Here is a 12,896-nt window from a genome sequence, read left to right on the forward strand (position 1 = left end):
AGTTATCGCATAGAATTAAATATGGCGCTATTTATTTTACCATCGGGTAGTTATTAATAAATTGTGTTATAAATAATTCTTTTGATCCCTCGATCCGATTAAGCTCAGTTTGTTTCCCCGCCATAGTTTCTGTGTGAATTGATGTTGTTCCGTGCTTAAATGTTGTTTTTCGTCAATGTCAAGTGAACGTCTGTACTAACTATCGTAGCTTCCTTTAAATCTCGGCTTTTACTAATCGATGTGTGTATCATAGTAAATTTAATATTTAAAAAAAAAATGACCTTAGATTAAAAAAATCAAACAGCGACAGTAAATTTAAAAAGTATAATTCGATTATTAATCTGACAGCTAAAAAAATTCAATAACAAAATGGCGATGAACGCGCCTGATAAATTAACCTTTACTTATACATTTGGGAACTAAATACGACAGCTGGGTATCTGATCATCTCCGGCACTGCGACCGACACTAAAAAGAAGCAAATAAAATATGAAAAATTAAAACGATGGATGCATATATTATGATATCAAAACTTGTGACTGCGGAATTAGACCGAATGTATCCGAACGTCACGTCTTTTAAATGTTTTTTGCAGATGTAAAACACTAAACTGTTTTCGACAAACAATTAATGTTCTATGTGACCGCAATGACATATTAAAATACGATTCGGATACTTTTGGCATGTTCCGTTTTTGTCAGTTTTGATTTTCTTATATAATTTGCTTATCTGTGTGGAAAAGCACAAAATTCGATCTGTAGCCTAACCTCAGAGAGTTATGGTATGCGCCACCACTAAACGTAATGAATAAGACACCCCGGTATCTTTTGTCTTCTTCTGTTTTACGCGTGTCTTATGTCATGTGTGAAAAGGGAGAGGATACGTGTGTGTCGTATTCATTCTAATATTTTAGTGATGACGTACACCTAACCTCTCCGCAGTTATGCTATACTCATTTTAAAAAGTCTTTTTATAATATTATTAATAAAGAGGTAATGTAAGTGTCTAATATAAAAACTGTTTCTGTTAATTTGCACTATCAAAACAGTACACAAAACTCTTTAATTCTTCTTTTATTATTATATTTCACGTCAACTATTCTGTCGGATAAATTAAAATAAATTCTTTTACCACGTAAATTTACATCGAAAAATTGTAATCTCGGCAACGTCTTGATGTAAACTAAACACATTAATGACACTACACATTTTATGATATAAAAATTATGTGGTAATTCGTATTTTATTTATCTTTACAAAATAGTTCCTCAAACACTTTTTAAACTATTAAACAAAAATCTATCATAAATTTGACAGTCTGGAAAAAAAAACTAGATACACTTGTTAACGCGAAACGAATAGATAACTAAATTACGCGCATTATAAAAAAAACATGGCAGCCATTTTAAATTGTTAATTTTAATGCAAAACAAAATGGTTGACACGTTTCATTGACGCTGTATGTAGATTTTGTTATAATATATGCCGAAGACAGCGCTTCATGTATTCAATATATGTGCCATAATTATATGCTAATGCTTTTAGGCATTTTGCGCAGCTAATAAAACTGATAAATTCATTATTTTTCTAACATACATTAAAATTTGATGATATTTAAAGAATAAATCATTTAGAATTAAAAAATATATATACAACTCATAAAATACTAATAAACACATTACTAATACACAAAAATTAATTTATGTTGTAATTGCAAAATTGAATTTTAGACGATCATAACAAAAGGTATAATCTAAATGACAGGGCTGCGATTTTTCAGAAATTATCAAGTATCCAAAAAATATATTCATTTTGTTCTAAAGTAAAGTTTATAAATATTATTATTGGTAAATCATCTTTGAGATTAGAAATGTTATTAGAATGTCCAACATGTGCATGCAACTATTGACTTGTTGTCTTCGATGTGAGACCTGTGTGTTTGAATCCATAGCATGGATGTATGTAATGTCCCCCCCCCCCCCACCACCCCTTACTTTAGCACTATGACTCGCTGAAAGATGAGCGTAAGTGATTATTGGCTGACAACCGATTCTCATTGTAAACCGCGGCTGTTTCGAATCGAAAAGATGAAGAAATTAATGTCTCTTAAATATGCAAAAGTATATTTTTATAGACAAATGAAAAAAATCTGTTGGCTAAATTTCGAACTAAAATGACGATTATTAAAAGAAAGTGCATAATTAATGAGGTACCTATCGCTTATATAAGATTTGAATGCAAAACAATATTTCCATATTGACAATGGGATAAGTATATTGAGAATATATATTGGATATTTTCTGAATCTATTCGCTACGCTGTCACATTTGGAAAACTGAAAATAATCACTGCTTTGTGCATTTGAAATATTCTTAAAGCAACCATAAATTCATTTAAAATACACGCTTTGAATAACGAAATCTGTAGATTATACCTTTTGTCGATTTATTTAAAATAATCATTGGTAATATTTGGCCCGCTTACTAGGATAAAACCATTTGATGTTTTGCGTGCGTGGTTCGGAGCAGTGCAGAATGAGTGATGGACATTATGGAATTTGGAAGTGTTTTTCACATTTTTTAATGTGGACACAGTTGATTAATATTACGTAAACAATATTAATTTTACCTACTAAATACTAACAAGATTGACAGTAATTTGACATTTTTGCTTAATAAATCTCATTTAGTGCTAACACCGCAACTGGCGCGTTTGGAGTAGTTGGCCATTAGATATAATTAACATGTTATTTAAATGTGGTAATTAAAAAGTCATACAGTAAAACCTCATTAATACACTATAATTAAGAAAATTACCTTAATTTTGAATTCTTATATGTCGCACCGTGAGTGTAAAACCAAGGCGTCTGCAAAAGACATATTTTGAATATATTGGGGGTTTGAAGTCTTCGTTTTGTTAGGAGAAATAGAGTTTCTAAAAAATACCATAATATTTGGTTTATATCTGCATTATATTGCATGTTCTTTCAGTTACTTCACTTTTACATTATCAAGTTCTCGACTTTTGCAGTTGTTTTGCATTTAATCTCGAAATTGAAAAATTTGCAGATGCCTTGGTTTTACACTCACGGTGCAATGTAATAAACAAAAAATGTTGTTTTAAGAACGTAAGTATATTTTCCCACTTAAATACCAGTTTTCTTCACATTTTAACAATGTCATAATCACATATTTGCGAGAACTTTCCAAAAAATTTTACATCTTTTTAAAAATTGTGTGATGAAAACGCAACAAAATTTCAAATCAATAAATGTCAGATTTTTGTATTATTTATTCAAACCTATCACTGGGTCCAAAATACACTTTCGAATTATAGATAAGTAGAGTTTATACAATGAAAATAATTTTGTTGGATTGTAAATTCGTATTATGGCAAAATTTTAAATGTTTTAGAATTTAAAGTTTTACAGCAAAATTCGAATTATGGGTGTTCGAATTTTAAAAGTTTTATGTTTTAATTCACATTGTGTTTCGCAGATATTGAGTTATGCTACTTCTATATTATATTAATCTACTATGAATAAGTAGTACGTAATAAAAACTAGACGTCAATATATTTTTATAATGACCATAATAATTAATAGTACTGAATTATCTTGTCAACGATAACGAATCAATCTGTCCTATTCCTTTCACTCATTCTATACTGCTTTAAAGCCTGGGAGCAAAAGAGTAAAATGATTTTAGTCTAACAGCAATTAAGTGCGATTAACAAAGGCTTTTTAAAATGAATGAATGATGTGTTAACGAGGATTGCGATGGGCTCTAACTCAAAATAAGCATTTCTTAATTTAATTATCTCGAGTAGGGTGTTATTTTATTCATCGTGAAACAAATTAATATCTTTCTAATCATTTTGGCGGTACCTTTAAAACCACCTGTCACTTGCCTCTCTTTCTACATGGTTTTAGTGTCTTGTAACTCCGTGATATAATATCTTGTATTTAGTGGTTCTTCGAGACGCTAGAATTCAGTGGACAAAAAAGACAGTCTAAGTTTAGAGTCCCTTGAAGCATCTGCAGGGTTCAGTCTCAATATTAACAAAATAAAAATAATCAGTTCTCAGTTCTAGATCCACACTATCTGCAATTTGAAATTAGTCCAGACAAAACTATAAAATAGCTACAAATACTTTAAATACAAAAACATCCGTTTATTTTGTTAACTTCTGTAAATAATCATTTCTATTCTTATGCGCCGGCTAGACGGCAGCGACTTGCCTGCGCGGTATATACTTTTACAGCATTTTTCGGTTTGCTCGAGCTTCAGTTTGCCAGTCCATACATACAGGCTTCCCAATACAAACCGGTTTGCGCAGGTAAGCTTGCGGTAAAGCATGAGCGTCTAGCCGGCGCTATAAAACATAAACTTTAAAATGGCCACATGGCATGCCACTTTCGTGATTTGTTTAATACATTTTCTTTGTGTGCCATCTCCTCCGTGGTGGTCGGCAATCATTAAAGCTATTCAACGGAACAACAAGGTTGTGCTCTACCTTTACATATTAATTATTATACAATAATTACACTCTTACACTACTCTACTCTTCTCTACTCTTATACTACTCTACTCTTACTTATAAAGATATGTTAGAGAGATATTAATTATTTTGTCTGAAGATATCCAATGCTTACCCGAGACAAGTAATATTTGAATTGCTTCTTTTGTTTGAGAACTCACTGTGGTCCTTTCAGTGTGCTGTGTAAAAATGGCAGGATAATACTTAAAATGTGAACTAATTTTATAGGTCTGGTGCTGAGCGACTTGATAGAGAAATATTTTGTGTCGCCGACATTGCTCAGGGTAGTAAGGGTGGCGAAAGTGGGGCGAGTGCTCAGGTTGGTGAAGGGCGCTAAAGGAATCCGAACTCTCCTGTTCGCGCTGGCCATGTCTCTGCCGGCCCTCTTCAACATCTGCCTGCTCCTCTTCTTGGTCATGTTCATCTTCGCCATCTTCGGCATGTCTTTCTTCATGCACGTCAAAGACAAGAGCGGCTTGGACGACGTCTATAACTTCAAGACGTTTGGACAGAGCATGATATTGCTTTTTCAAGTGAGTATTTCCAAAAGAACCAAACTTATATAATATATACAGTGAAACTCTGATTTTACATTTTTTAAGGGACTGACAAAAAAAACGTAAATTAGATATTGACAATTAAAAAAAAAATATTAAAAAAACCATACAAGTTGCTTTGGAACATAATATTACCATGTCAATGTGTTCTTTCACCTTTTTTGGGAATGTAAAATTAAACTGACAATGTTTTTCTTTGTTGAGACATTATGTATTTGAATCAATGACATTTATATGGACGAATCATCTGGAAAAGAAAATGACACTCACTTTATTGTCGGGTCTGCCGAATGGCATAATCTGTTCTAACGCCATTACAATAAAGGTAATATTGCTATAAATTCCTAATGCTTTTTGTTGGGTCTGCCGAATGGTTCGGTTCGAACGGGTTCGCTCAAATGAACATTGACATAAGAAACACTGCTCTAACGCCATTACAATAAAGGTCATATTGCTATAAATTCCCGATGCGTGATATCGCATAATGGAAATTGTGTGACGTCTACCTATATATGCGAATTTACTTGCTAGCTACTGTATTGAGTGCGTTGTCCATTAATAATGTCATTGATTTGAATGGATGTAATAAAAAAAAACCTTAGCCTTGGGCACCGCAGACATGTCTATAAATAGAAATGCACATATGCATCTGGAATTGATTTCGATGTTTGCCATGCATTTAATTGAATGTGTTCCACTGTACATAATTATAAGTGGAAGACAATCATATTAACTTTAAGAAAAAAATATATTTTTAGTTACGAATGCAGAACATATCCTTTGAATAAAGTAAATATAGATAATTAGAATAATATTTGTTTTATCTGCTATTAAAATGATTAACCTGGCACTCGCGGGCTATTGTAGTATGACGAATTCACTCTCCGCGGTGAGGTTTTTGTTTAATTTAACTTCTGTGTTTCATAATAAAAATGGTAATAAAAAATGAGTTTTATGGCTCTTTAGGCGCCTAGACATGTTCAGATTATTTTACAACATTAAAAAACCGTAATAATATCAGTCATAATGTCAAAAATATCCGAAGAAATTAATTCTATACAAAGACTCACCATTTAGAAGATTTCCGCCATTTTGTTTTATGTATATGGAGCACTGCAAGGCTTGTATTTTGTTATTCGTCACGCTCGTGCTTGACGCGAGTATAGAAACACTTCACAAATGGTAATAAAATCACACATAATGTTTTTTCCCTGAGTAGGGTCGTAAATATAGCACAATAATTTTAGACTAAACAAACTTTTAGGCAGACACTTAAACAGCTATTAAATATTATTACTGAGTTACATATTTATTTTTACTTTTCACATTTAAAATTGTTTTGAAGAGTGGTAGATTTTATAACACGGACTGAGACATAAAGCCACATTGCAAATACAACACATATATCTAGATAGAGATGTTTTTTTTTTATTAATTTTTGAATTTCCGCACACATGACAGCGTCTTCTGGGCTTTTTATTATTTGCCGTGGGCGGAATGTGTTCCGGCAAATGATCTGTTAAAGTTCTAGGTAACAACCTCAATGGATTTTCACTAGTCGATGGTCTGGGTTGTGGAGTTTTCGTGATTTTCACAGCGTACTTAGCAACTAATTGTTTTATCACGACTAACTGAAATTCTCCTAAAGTTTTTTTACTACCAGTAACAGATTTATACATATAGAATGAATTTAATAAATAGAGGTCAATCATGTGAAATGCTACTTTTTTGTACCATTTCACAGATTTCCTCATGCACGACAAGCTGCTGAGCATCATGTCGGCCTTGTCGACAGTCCCCATATTTTTATTATACTCTAAGATGCACTTTGGCTTCATAATGGGTTCTCCGGTTCTAAAATTAGTTTTACCGGTTGGACCGAAGGAGTCATCGTGCATGGTTGTAAGCATGTGGACATCTCTTCTGTCACACCATTTGAGAGCCAACAGTGGGCTTTTTGACTTTGCCTCTGTCTCCCCCTTTTTCAGCTTTTTGAAGCATGGCATTTCTTTGCGATTCTTACGTACAGTCCCACAAGCATTGGTTTTATTTTCATGGAGGTGTTTGAATAACTGTGGACCGGTGTACCAGTTATCGCACCACAACGAATGCCCTTTGCCCAGATACTCGGTCAGCAGCGTTGTCACAACAGCTCCGGAAATTCCAAAGTTTTGGCTATCCACTATGTCTGTCCCGTCACCACAATAAATAATAAAATCTAAAATATAACCCGTCATAACGTCACACAGCACGAACATTTTGATACCGAAACGATGATGCTTCGATGGAATAAATTGTTTAAAAATAAGTCTCCCTTTAAAAACAATAATGCTCTCATCGATACAGAGATTTTGATGCGGAATCATCGTGTCTTTGAAAATTTTGCGTGTATGCTCTAAAAGTAACCTAATTTTATTTAGTCTATCTGAGGTAACACTTGTTGGATCGGAAAAATGGAGCATTTGGAGCAATAACTCATATCGGTCTCTAGGCATTGTCTGACCGAAAATGGGTGCACTTAAAAAACAATCCGTACTCCAGTGTTCTTCTAGTGACAAATGTTTGTTTCGTGTCATGAGCATTGACACCGCAAAAAATGCATATAATTCTGATACAGTTGTATCGATCCAATTATGAGAACGTGATTTTGGTCCAAGTTCTTGAGTATTATATTGATAGTGAAAAAAAATGTTTGTTTGTTGGACTACCTTCAACATTATATCACGGTTTAAAAAATGTTCAAAAAAAAGACACTCAGGCGAAGTCTCAGTCAAATCGCTGTTTGCTATGCCGGATTGAAAATCATCAAACTCATACACGATCGGGACATGGGGTCCGGATGTCCATGTTCTCAAGTGTTCAATTGGCTCTTCTGATATATCTACATCACTGAGGTCAGATGGTTCCAATTCTTCTTCAGACATTTCGTAATCGGAGTCCAATTCCTCACTTAAACCAGCCATATTGAAGTTTGAAAAAAGTTTTCAACCAAACACTCACACGATAACAAAGGTAAAATAGTCCAAAAAAATATAGTCAAAACACCTTATAACAGTTTAATACACATGAATGGAATAGTTAAAAACACATAAACAATAACACAGACAAAATATTTATAAATATTATAATAGTATTCACACAATACAATAGATCGCGTAAAATACGTAATATTTTGTACGGAAAAACGACAAGAGCGATTCCTTGCACAGTCCTCTCACAACAGTGATATTACGCATACTGCGCAAACGCAGTAAAGTGGCGCGATGTTTCAAGCCAAAATTAAATGAGCGTAGATTGACGGCCTGTCGAAGGCATGTCAAACATCGAAGTTTTAGTATTGTAACATAATTTATTTGACAATATTATATATATGTCACCGTTGGTAATGAAATAAGGCAAATTATGGTAGAGATTTCAAAATCATGCGTCATGTATATTCTACATAATCGACCGGCGCATTTTTGCGTACAACATTGGCGACAGAAGCGCTGTAGCCCCGTAGTTTTGCGCAATTTCGCGTACTACTTTCGTGACAGAAGCGGGCGCCGGGTTAATAATATAATATGTTATTTATAGATAGATTTAAGATGATATTTCTATATACCTATGAAATGTTTTATATAATTTTACTTAAATAATCCTCTAGAAAAGTATTTTATTGTCTTTGGTATTTTCTTAGTTTCCTGTATTGACTTGTGTAAAGAAGGTGACTGATAATTAATTGGAATCCGTTTGAATGTCTGTGGCAGATGTCGACGTCGGCCGGATGGGACGGGGTGCTGGACGGCATCATCAACGAGGAGAACTGCTCTCCGCCGGACAACGAGCGCGGGTTCGCAGGCGACTGCGGCTCGGCCACCATCGGCATCACGTACCTGCTGTCCTACCTGGTCATCAGCTTCCTCATCGTCATCAACATGTACATCGCCGTCATCCTGGAGAACTACTCACAGGCCACGGAGGACGTGCAGGAGGGGCTGACGGACGACGACTACGACATGTACTATGAGATCTGGCAGCAGTTCGATCCGGACGGCACGCAGTACATCCGTTTCGATCAGTTGTCCGACTTCCTGGAGGTACTGGAGCCCCCGCTGCAGATCCACAAGCCCAACAAGTACAAGATCGTCTCTATGGACATACCCATCTGCAAGGGCGACCTCATGTTCTGTGTGGACATTCTGGACGCCCTCACCAAGGACTTCTTTGCACGCAAGGGTAACCCCATCGAGGAGACGGGCGAGCTGGCCGAGGTTAATACCCGGCCTGACGAGGTGGGTTATGAGCCCGTATCGTCCACACTATGGCGCCAGCGTGAAGAATACTGCGCGCGCCTCATCCAGCATGCGTGGCGCCGCCACAAAAGGAGGGAGGGAGACGGAGGGGACGACGGAGATGGATCCGCCGACGGTGACGGAGGAGAGGAGGGGGAAGCCCGGGGGGACGGGGGGGAAGGAGCGATGGGGGGCGGGGGGCTGAGGGAGACGGCGGTGCTAGCGGCGGGCGCGGGTCACCGCGTCGTGCTGCACGAGCGCTCGCCGCCATCCTCGCCCACCGACCCCCCTCGCGTCTGACCCCGCCCCCGTCCCCTGACTCCCCCCTCTCCCCCGCAGCCCGCCCCCCGCAGCCGATCGCCTCCGCTATCGCCGCCGCCGCCGCGCTGACCGCGAGGGCGCTCTACGCGCCGCCCCCGCGACCGCCGCCTTGAATTCCGCTCCGCCGCGACCTTTCTCGCCGCTCTCTGTCGGCTCGCTCTGCGACGGATCAGTCGGGCGTCGGAGCCCTGGCGGCGATGAGCGGAAATGTTTTTCCAGAAGAGACGCCCGAGGCGAAGAGAGCCGAACCTCTGGCGGCAGTCAATCGGAGCCGCCGAGACCACCGGTAGAAAACGGACTATTATTTCTCACGTCGATCGATTCGCGCTATGACAATATTTTTTTAAAGGTCGCCCGTCTGCTCTAGGAGTTTTTGAGTTTACTTTAGCTTAGACCGGATCTCCCGAACGAGAAGCGAAAATGGCGGGCGGCCTCCCGTCGGGGTGAAATGGCCGACGACCTAAGTGCCGCTTACCGCCTTCCCCAAGTCGCGCATTTAGGACGGCCGCATGCGCGCGTGCCACTCTTTTTCTTATATTTAATTTTTACGATTAAAAGCCGACTGCGATTATTGGCGTCGGAGATTCCGCCGCGGTCTAGAAACCGGCCCTTCGACATTGTCGGGATGAAATCCTCGGGCGCTGTTTCGATTCTGCTGCGGGATCTCGTTATAAATTGCAATAAGCGTCACGATCGTGTCGCGCCACCCGCGCTACTAGTGTAATTCTGTATCCCTTGGAGGGACGAAAGATGTGTTTCGATTTTTATATATTGTTATTATCACACGAATACTCATTCCGAAGGATCGTACCCGCTCCCCGTCTACGCTGTCTTTCCCGTGCGTTGACACCCCGCGTCTCATAATTTACAGCGGGCGGACGGCCGCGGTCGGTCCGGCAATAGTCTCCCCTGAATGTAATCGCGGACCGTCGTCGACCGAATCGTGTTCCCCTTCCCCGAATATGATTGAGGTGCGAACGCGACGTGCGTTTTACGGAAAGGAGAGAAACGCAGGTAGTATTTATTGCAAAGTGCCCACTCGACGCGCGATTACGTTCGGCTTCCGCGTGATGATTTCCGTTCCGTTCTGTTAGTGTTTTATAATCGGTGCAGCGATAGCGAATTGTGATCTGTGTTTATATTTATATAAATAATTATGCAAACGTTTCATCATGAACTTTTGAGATATTGAATTGTGCGTCTCCGGCGAGCGGAGACGGGGGAGGGGCCGCGGACCTTCCGGCCGGATGTATTTTTGTAAAAGAGAGAGCAGCGCCCCGCGGCGGCTCTCGGTCTGGCCGGCCGGTCCGCCCCGTCTCTCCCCCGTATACATATTATGAATTCAAATTCTTTATATGAGAGTATCTTTTGAAAATGCAACGTAGGTTATATAATGAGTATGAAACAATCGCATTTATAATAATATATAAAGCTTCATGTGCAAACCAAAAGCTCGCCTGCCATTGATGGATTTAAATGTTTGTCATTTATTATCTCGGCCGCGTCGCCGTATCGTCGCGCGGGCTCCCTCTGTCCGGCCGCGGCCTCCCCGCCAGGGGGATCGCCGCGGTCGGCCATTTCGGGGCCCGGCCGACAGCTAAGCTGAAAGTTTGAAAATGTCCATTTATTAATTCCGATGCAAAATGTCCAAACGTTCCACTTCTCGTACACTTCTCGTCGCTGATTAAGATAATGTTTAAATTGCGGGCTCCCGTTGGCAGCGACGGGGACCGTCTCGATCGTACCCGGAAGGCTTTCGACCGGCCGACAATCAATCGAATGTTTTTCACGGTCCCCCGGGGGATTCGTCCCCGCACCCGCTAGCGTCGGAAGCTCCGAGAGTATCGCAGACGTTCCCCGGCCCCGGCGAACTATTCTAGTAATTAAATTAACACTCCGATAGTTGATACGGCAGCACAGTGTTTCATTCACGATACCTTTTCATTATTCACAAAATCTTTATTGCTCGCTTTTGCGACGGTTGAAATATTATCAAGACGGCGGCGGTGTTCCGTTTTGTATTCAATTATCCCGTAGTGTGTGCAGTCGGAGAAGTCGACGTCGACTGTCGACTGTCGGCCGAAGAGCGGACCGATGATACCATTTCAACCGATCGCAAATCACATCGGGAAAATTAAAAGTTTCATTCTTCCCCTTGTAAACTTTTAATTTTTCGATAGGACTCGTCACAAGTTTACTCTTTGATTTTCGTCGGTCTCAACGTACATTATGTTAAGTATGTTTTGCACAAAATAAATTATTATCGATTATTGTTTTTAGACAATAATTATCGTTTTCAAAAAGAAAGAGATGATTCTTTTGTTTAGGTATATATCGGTTATTGCCATTACAATTTTTACTTGAAGATGTTTTCAAAAGGTAATCCTGCTAATACGGACGGACGCCTTATGAGTTCACTTTTATTAAAGAAAATATTACAGAATAATAGAGTATTTAATTAAATTACTATTATTATTATACATATTGTTGAAGTTTGTACAAAATAAACTAAGTAACGATAAATATAGAACTTGACTGCTTTAAAACCTCTTTTATTTACTCAAATGTTTTATGAATTTATATGTTATTGTTACACATCTACACCTAACACCTACATACAGTAGAACCACAATTGGACATAGTTATGCAGAAAGTAGCCAGTCCACAAAAAATAAAAAAATGGGATATGATATAGATCAGATGCGAGAAGATTTTTTTCGTTCTGCTGAAAATAGCCAAGCCGCAAAAAAATTATTCTTGAAATAAAATACTATTTACAATTTTACATACATTTTTAATATTATGTTGTAGCTAAAGTGCCATTATCTCAGCTCGACATTATTGTGGACTGGCTACATTCTGTATAACTACGTTCAATTATCCGATTAATATGGTTCAGATAATTTATCGAGAGGAATTGGAATCTGGAACTTATTAAAGGTTGACAAATTAACATGATGATTTTAATTCCATCTCTCTAGTAATCGACGCCCACGGTGGCCGCGCGGCATAAGCGTTGGACTACAAAGCCGTGGGTCCCAGGTTCGAATCCTGGGTCTGGCAAGTACAAAAAAATTGTTTTTCAATTTGTGTGTGTCAGGGTATGGACCTAATAGGTTGAGCAAGTGGCTGACATCCATTTCTCGTAAAAAACAAAATCTGTCAATACAAACCTCCACTCTGTGGAGGCCCATATGATCCTATCA

At 38.5% G+C, this 12,896-nt stretch overlaps 1 protein-coding gene across 38 annotated transcripts in view; it reads left to right on the forward strand.

Annotated features, from left to right (window-relative positions):
- Positions 1-11,988, forward strand: part of para (sodium voltage-gated channel paralytic) — a 278,569-nt gene extending 266,581 nt beyond the window's left edge. For all 38 annotated transcript variants that reach the window (XM_085946086.1, XM_085946084.1, XM_085946083.1 and 35 more), the window contains 2 exons: positions 4,767-5,071; positions 8,845-11,988. In XM_085946086.1, coding sequence (XP_085802212.1) covers positions 4,767-5,071; positions 8,845-9,669 — 1,130 coding nt within the window. In that variant the 3' untranslated portion in view covers positions 9,670-11,988. The remainder of the gene's footprint in view (positions 1-4,766; positions 5,072-8,844) is intronic.
- The last annotated feature ends 908 nt before the right edge of the window (positions 11,989-12,896 follow it).

This window comes from Rhyacophila brunnea, unplaced genomic scaffold (assembly GCF_057557595.1).
Source record: "Rhyacophila brunnea isolate RB1 unplaced genomic scaffold, BYU_Rbru_1.0 scaffold_19, whole genome shotgun sequence".
In the NCBI taxonomy this organism is placed as follows: Eukaryota; Metazoa; Arthropoda; class Insecta; order Trichoptera; family Rhyacophilidae; genus Rhyacophila; species Rhyacophila brunnea.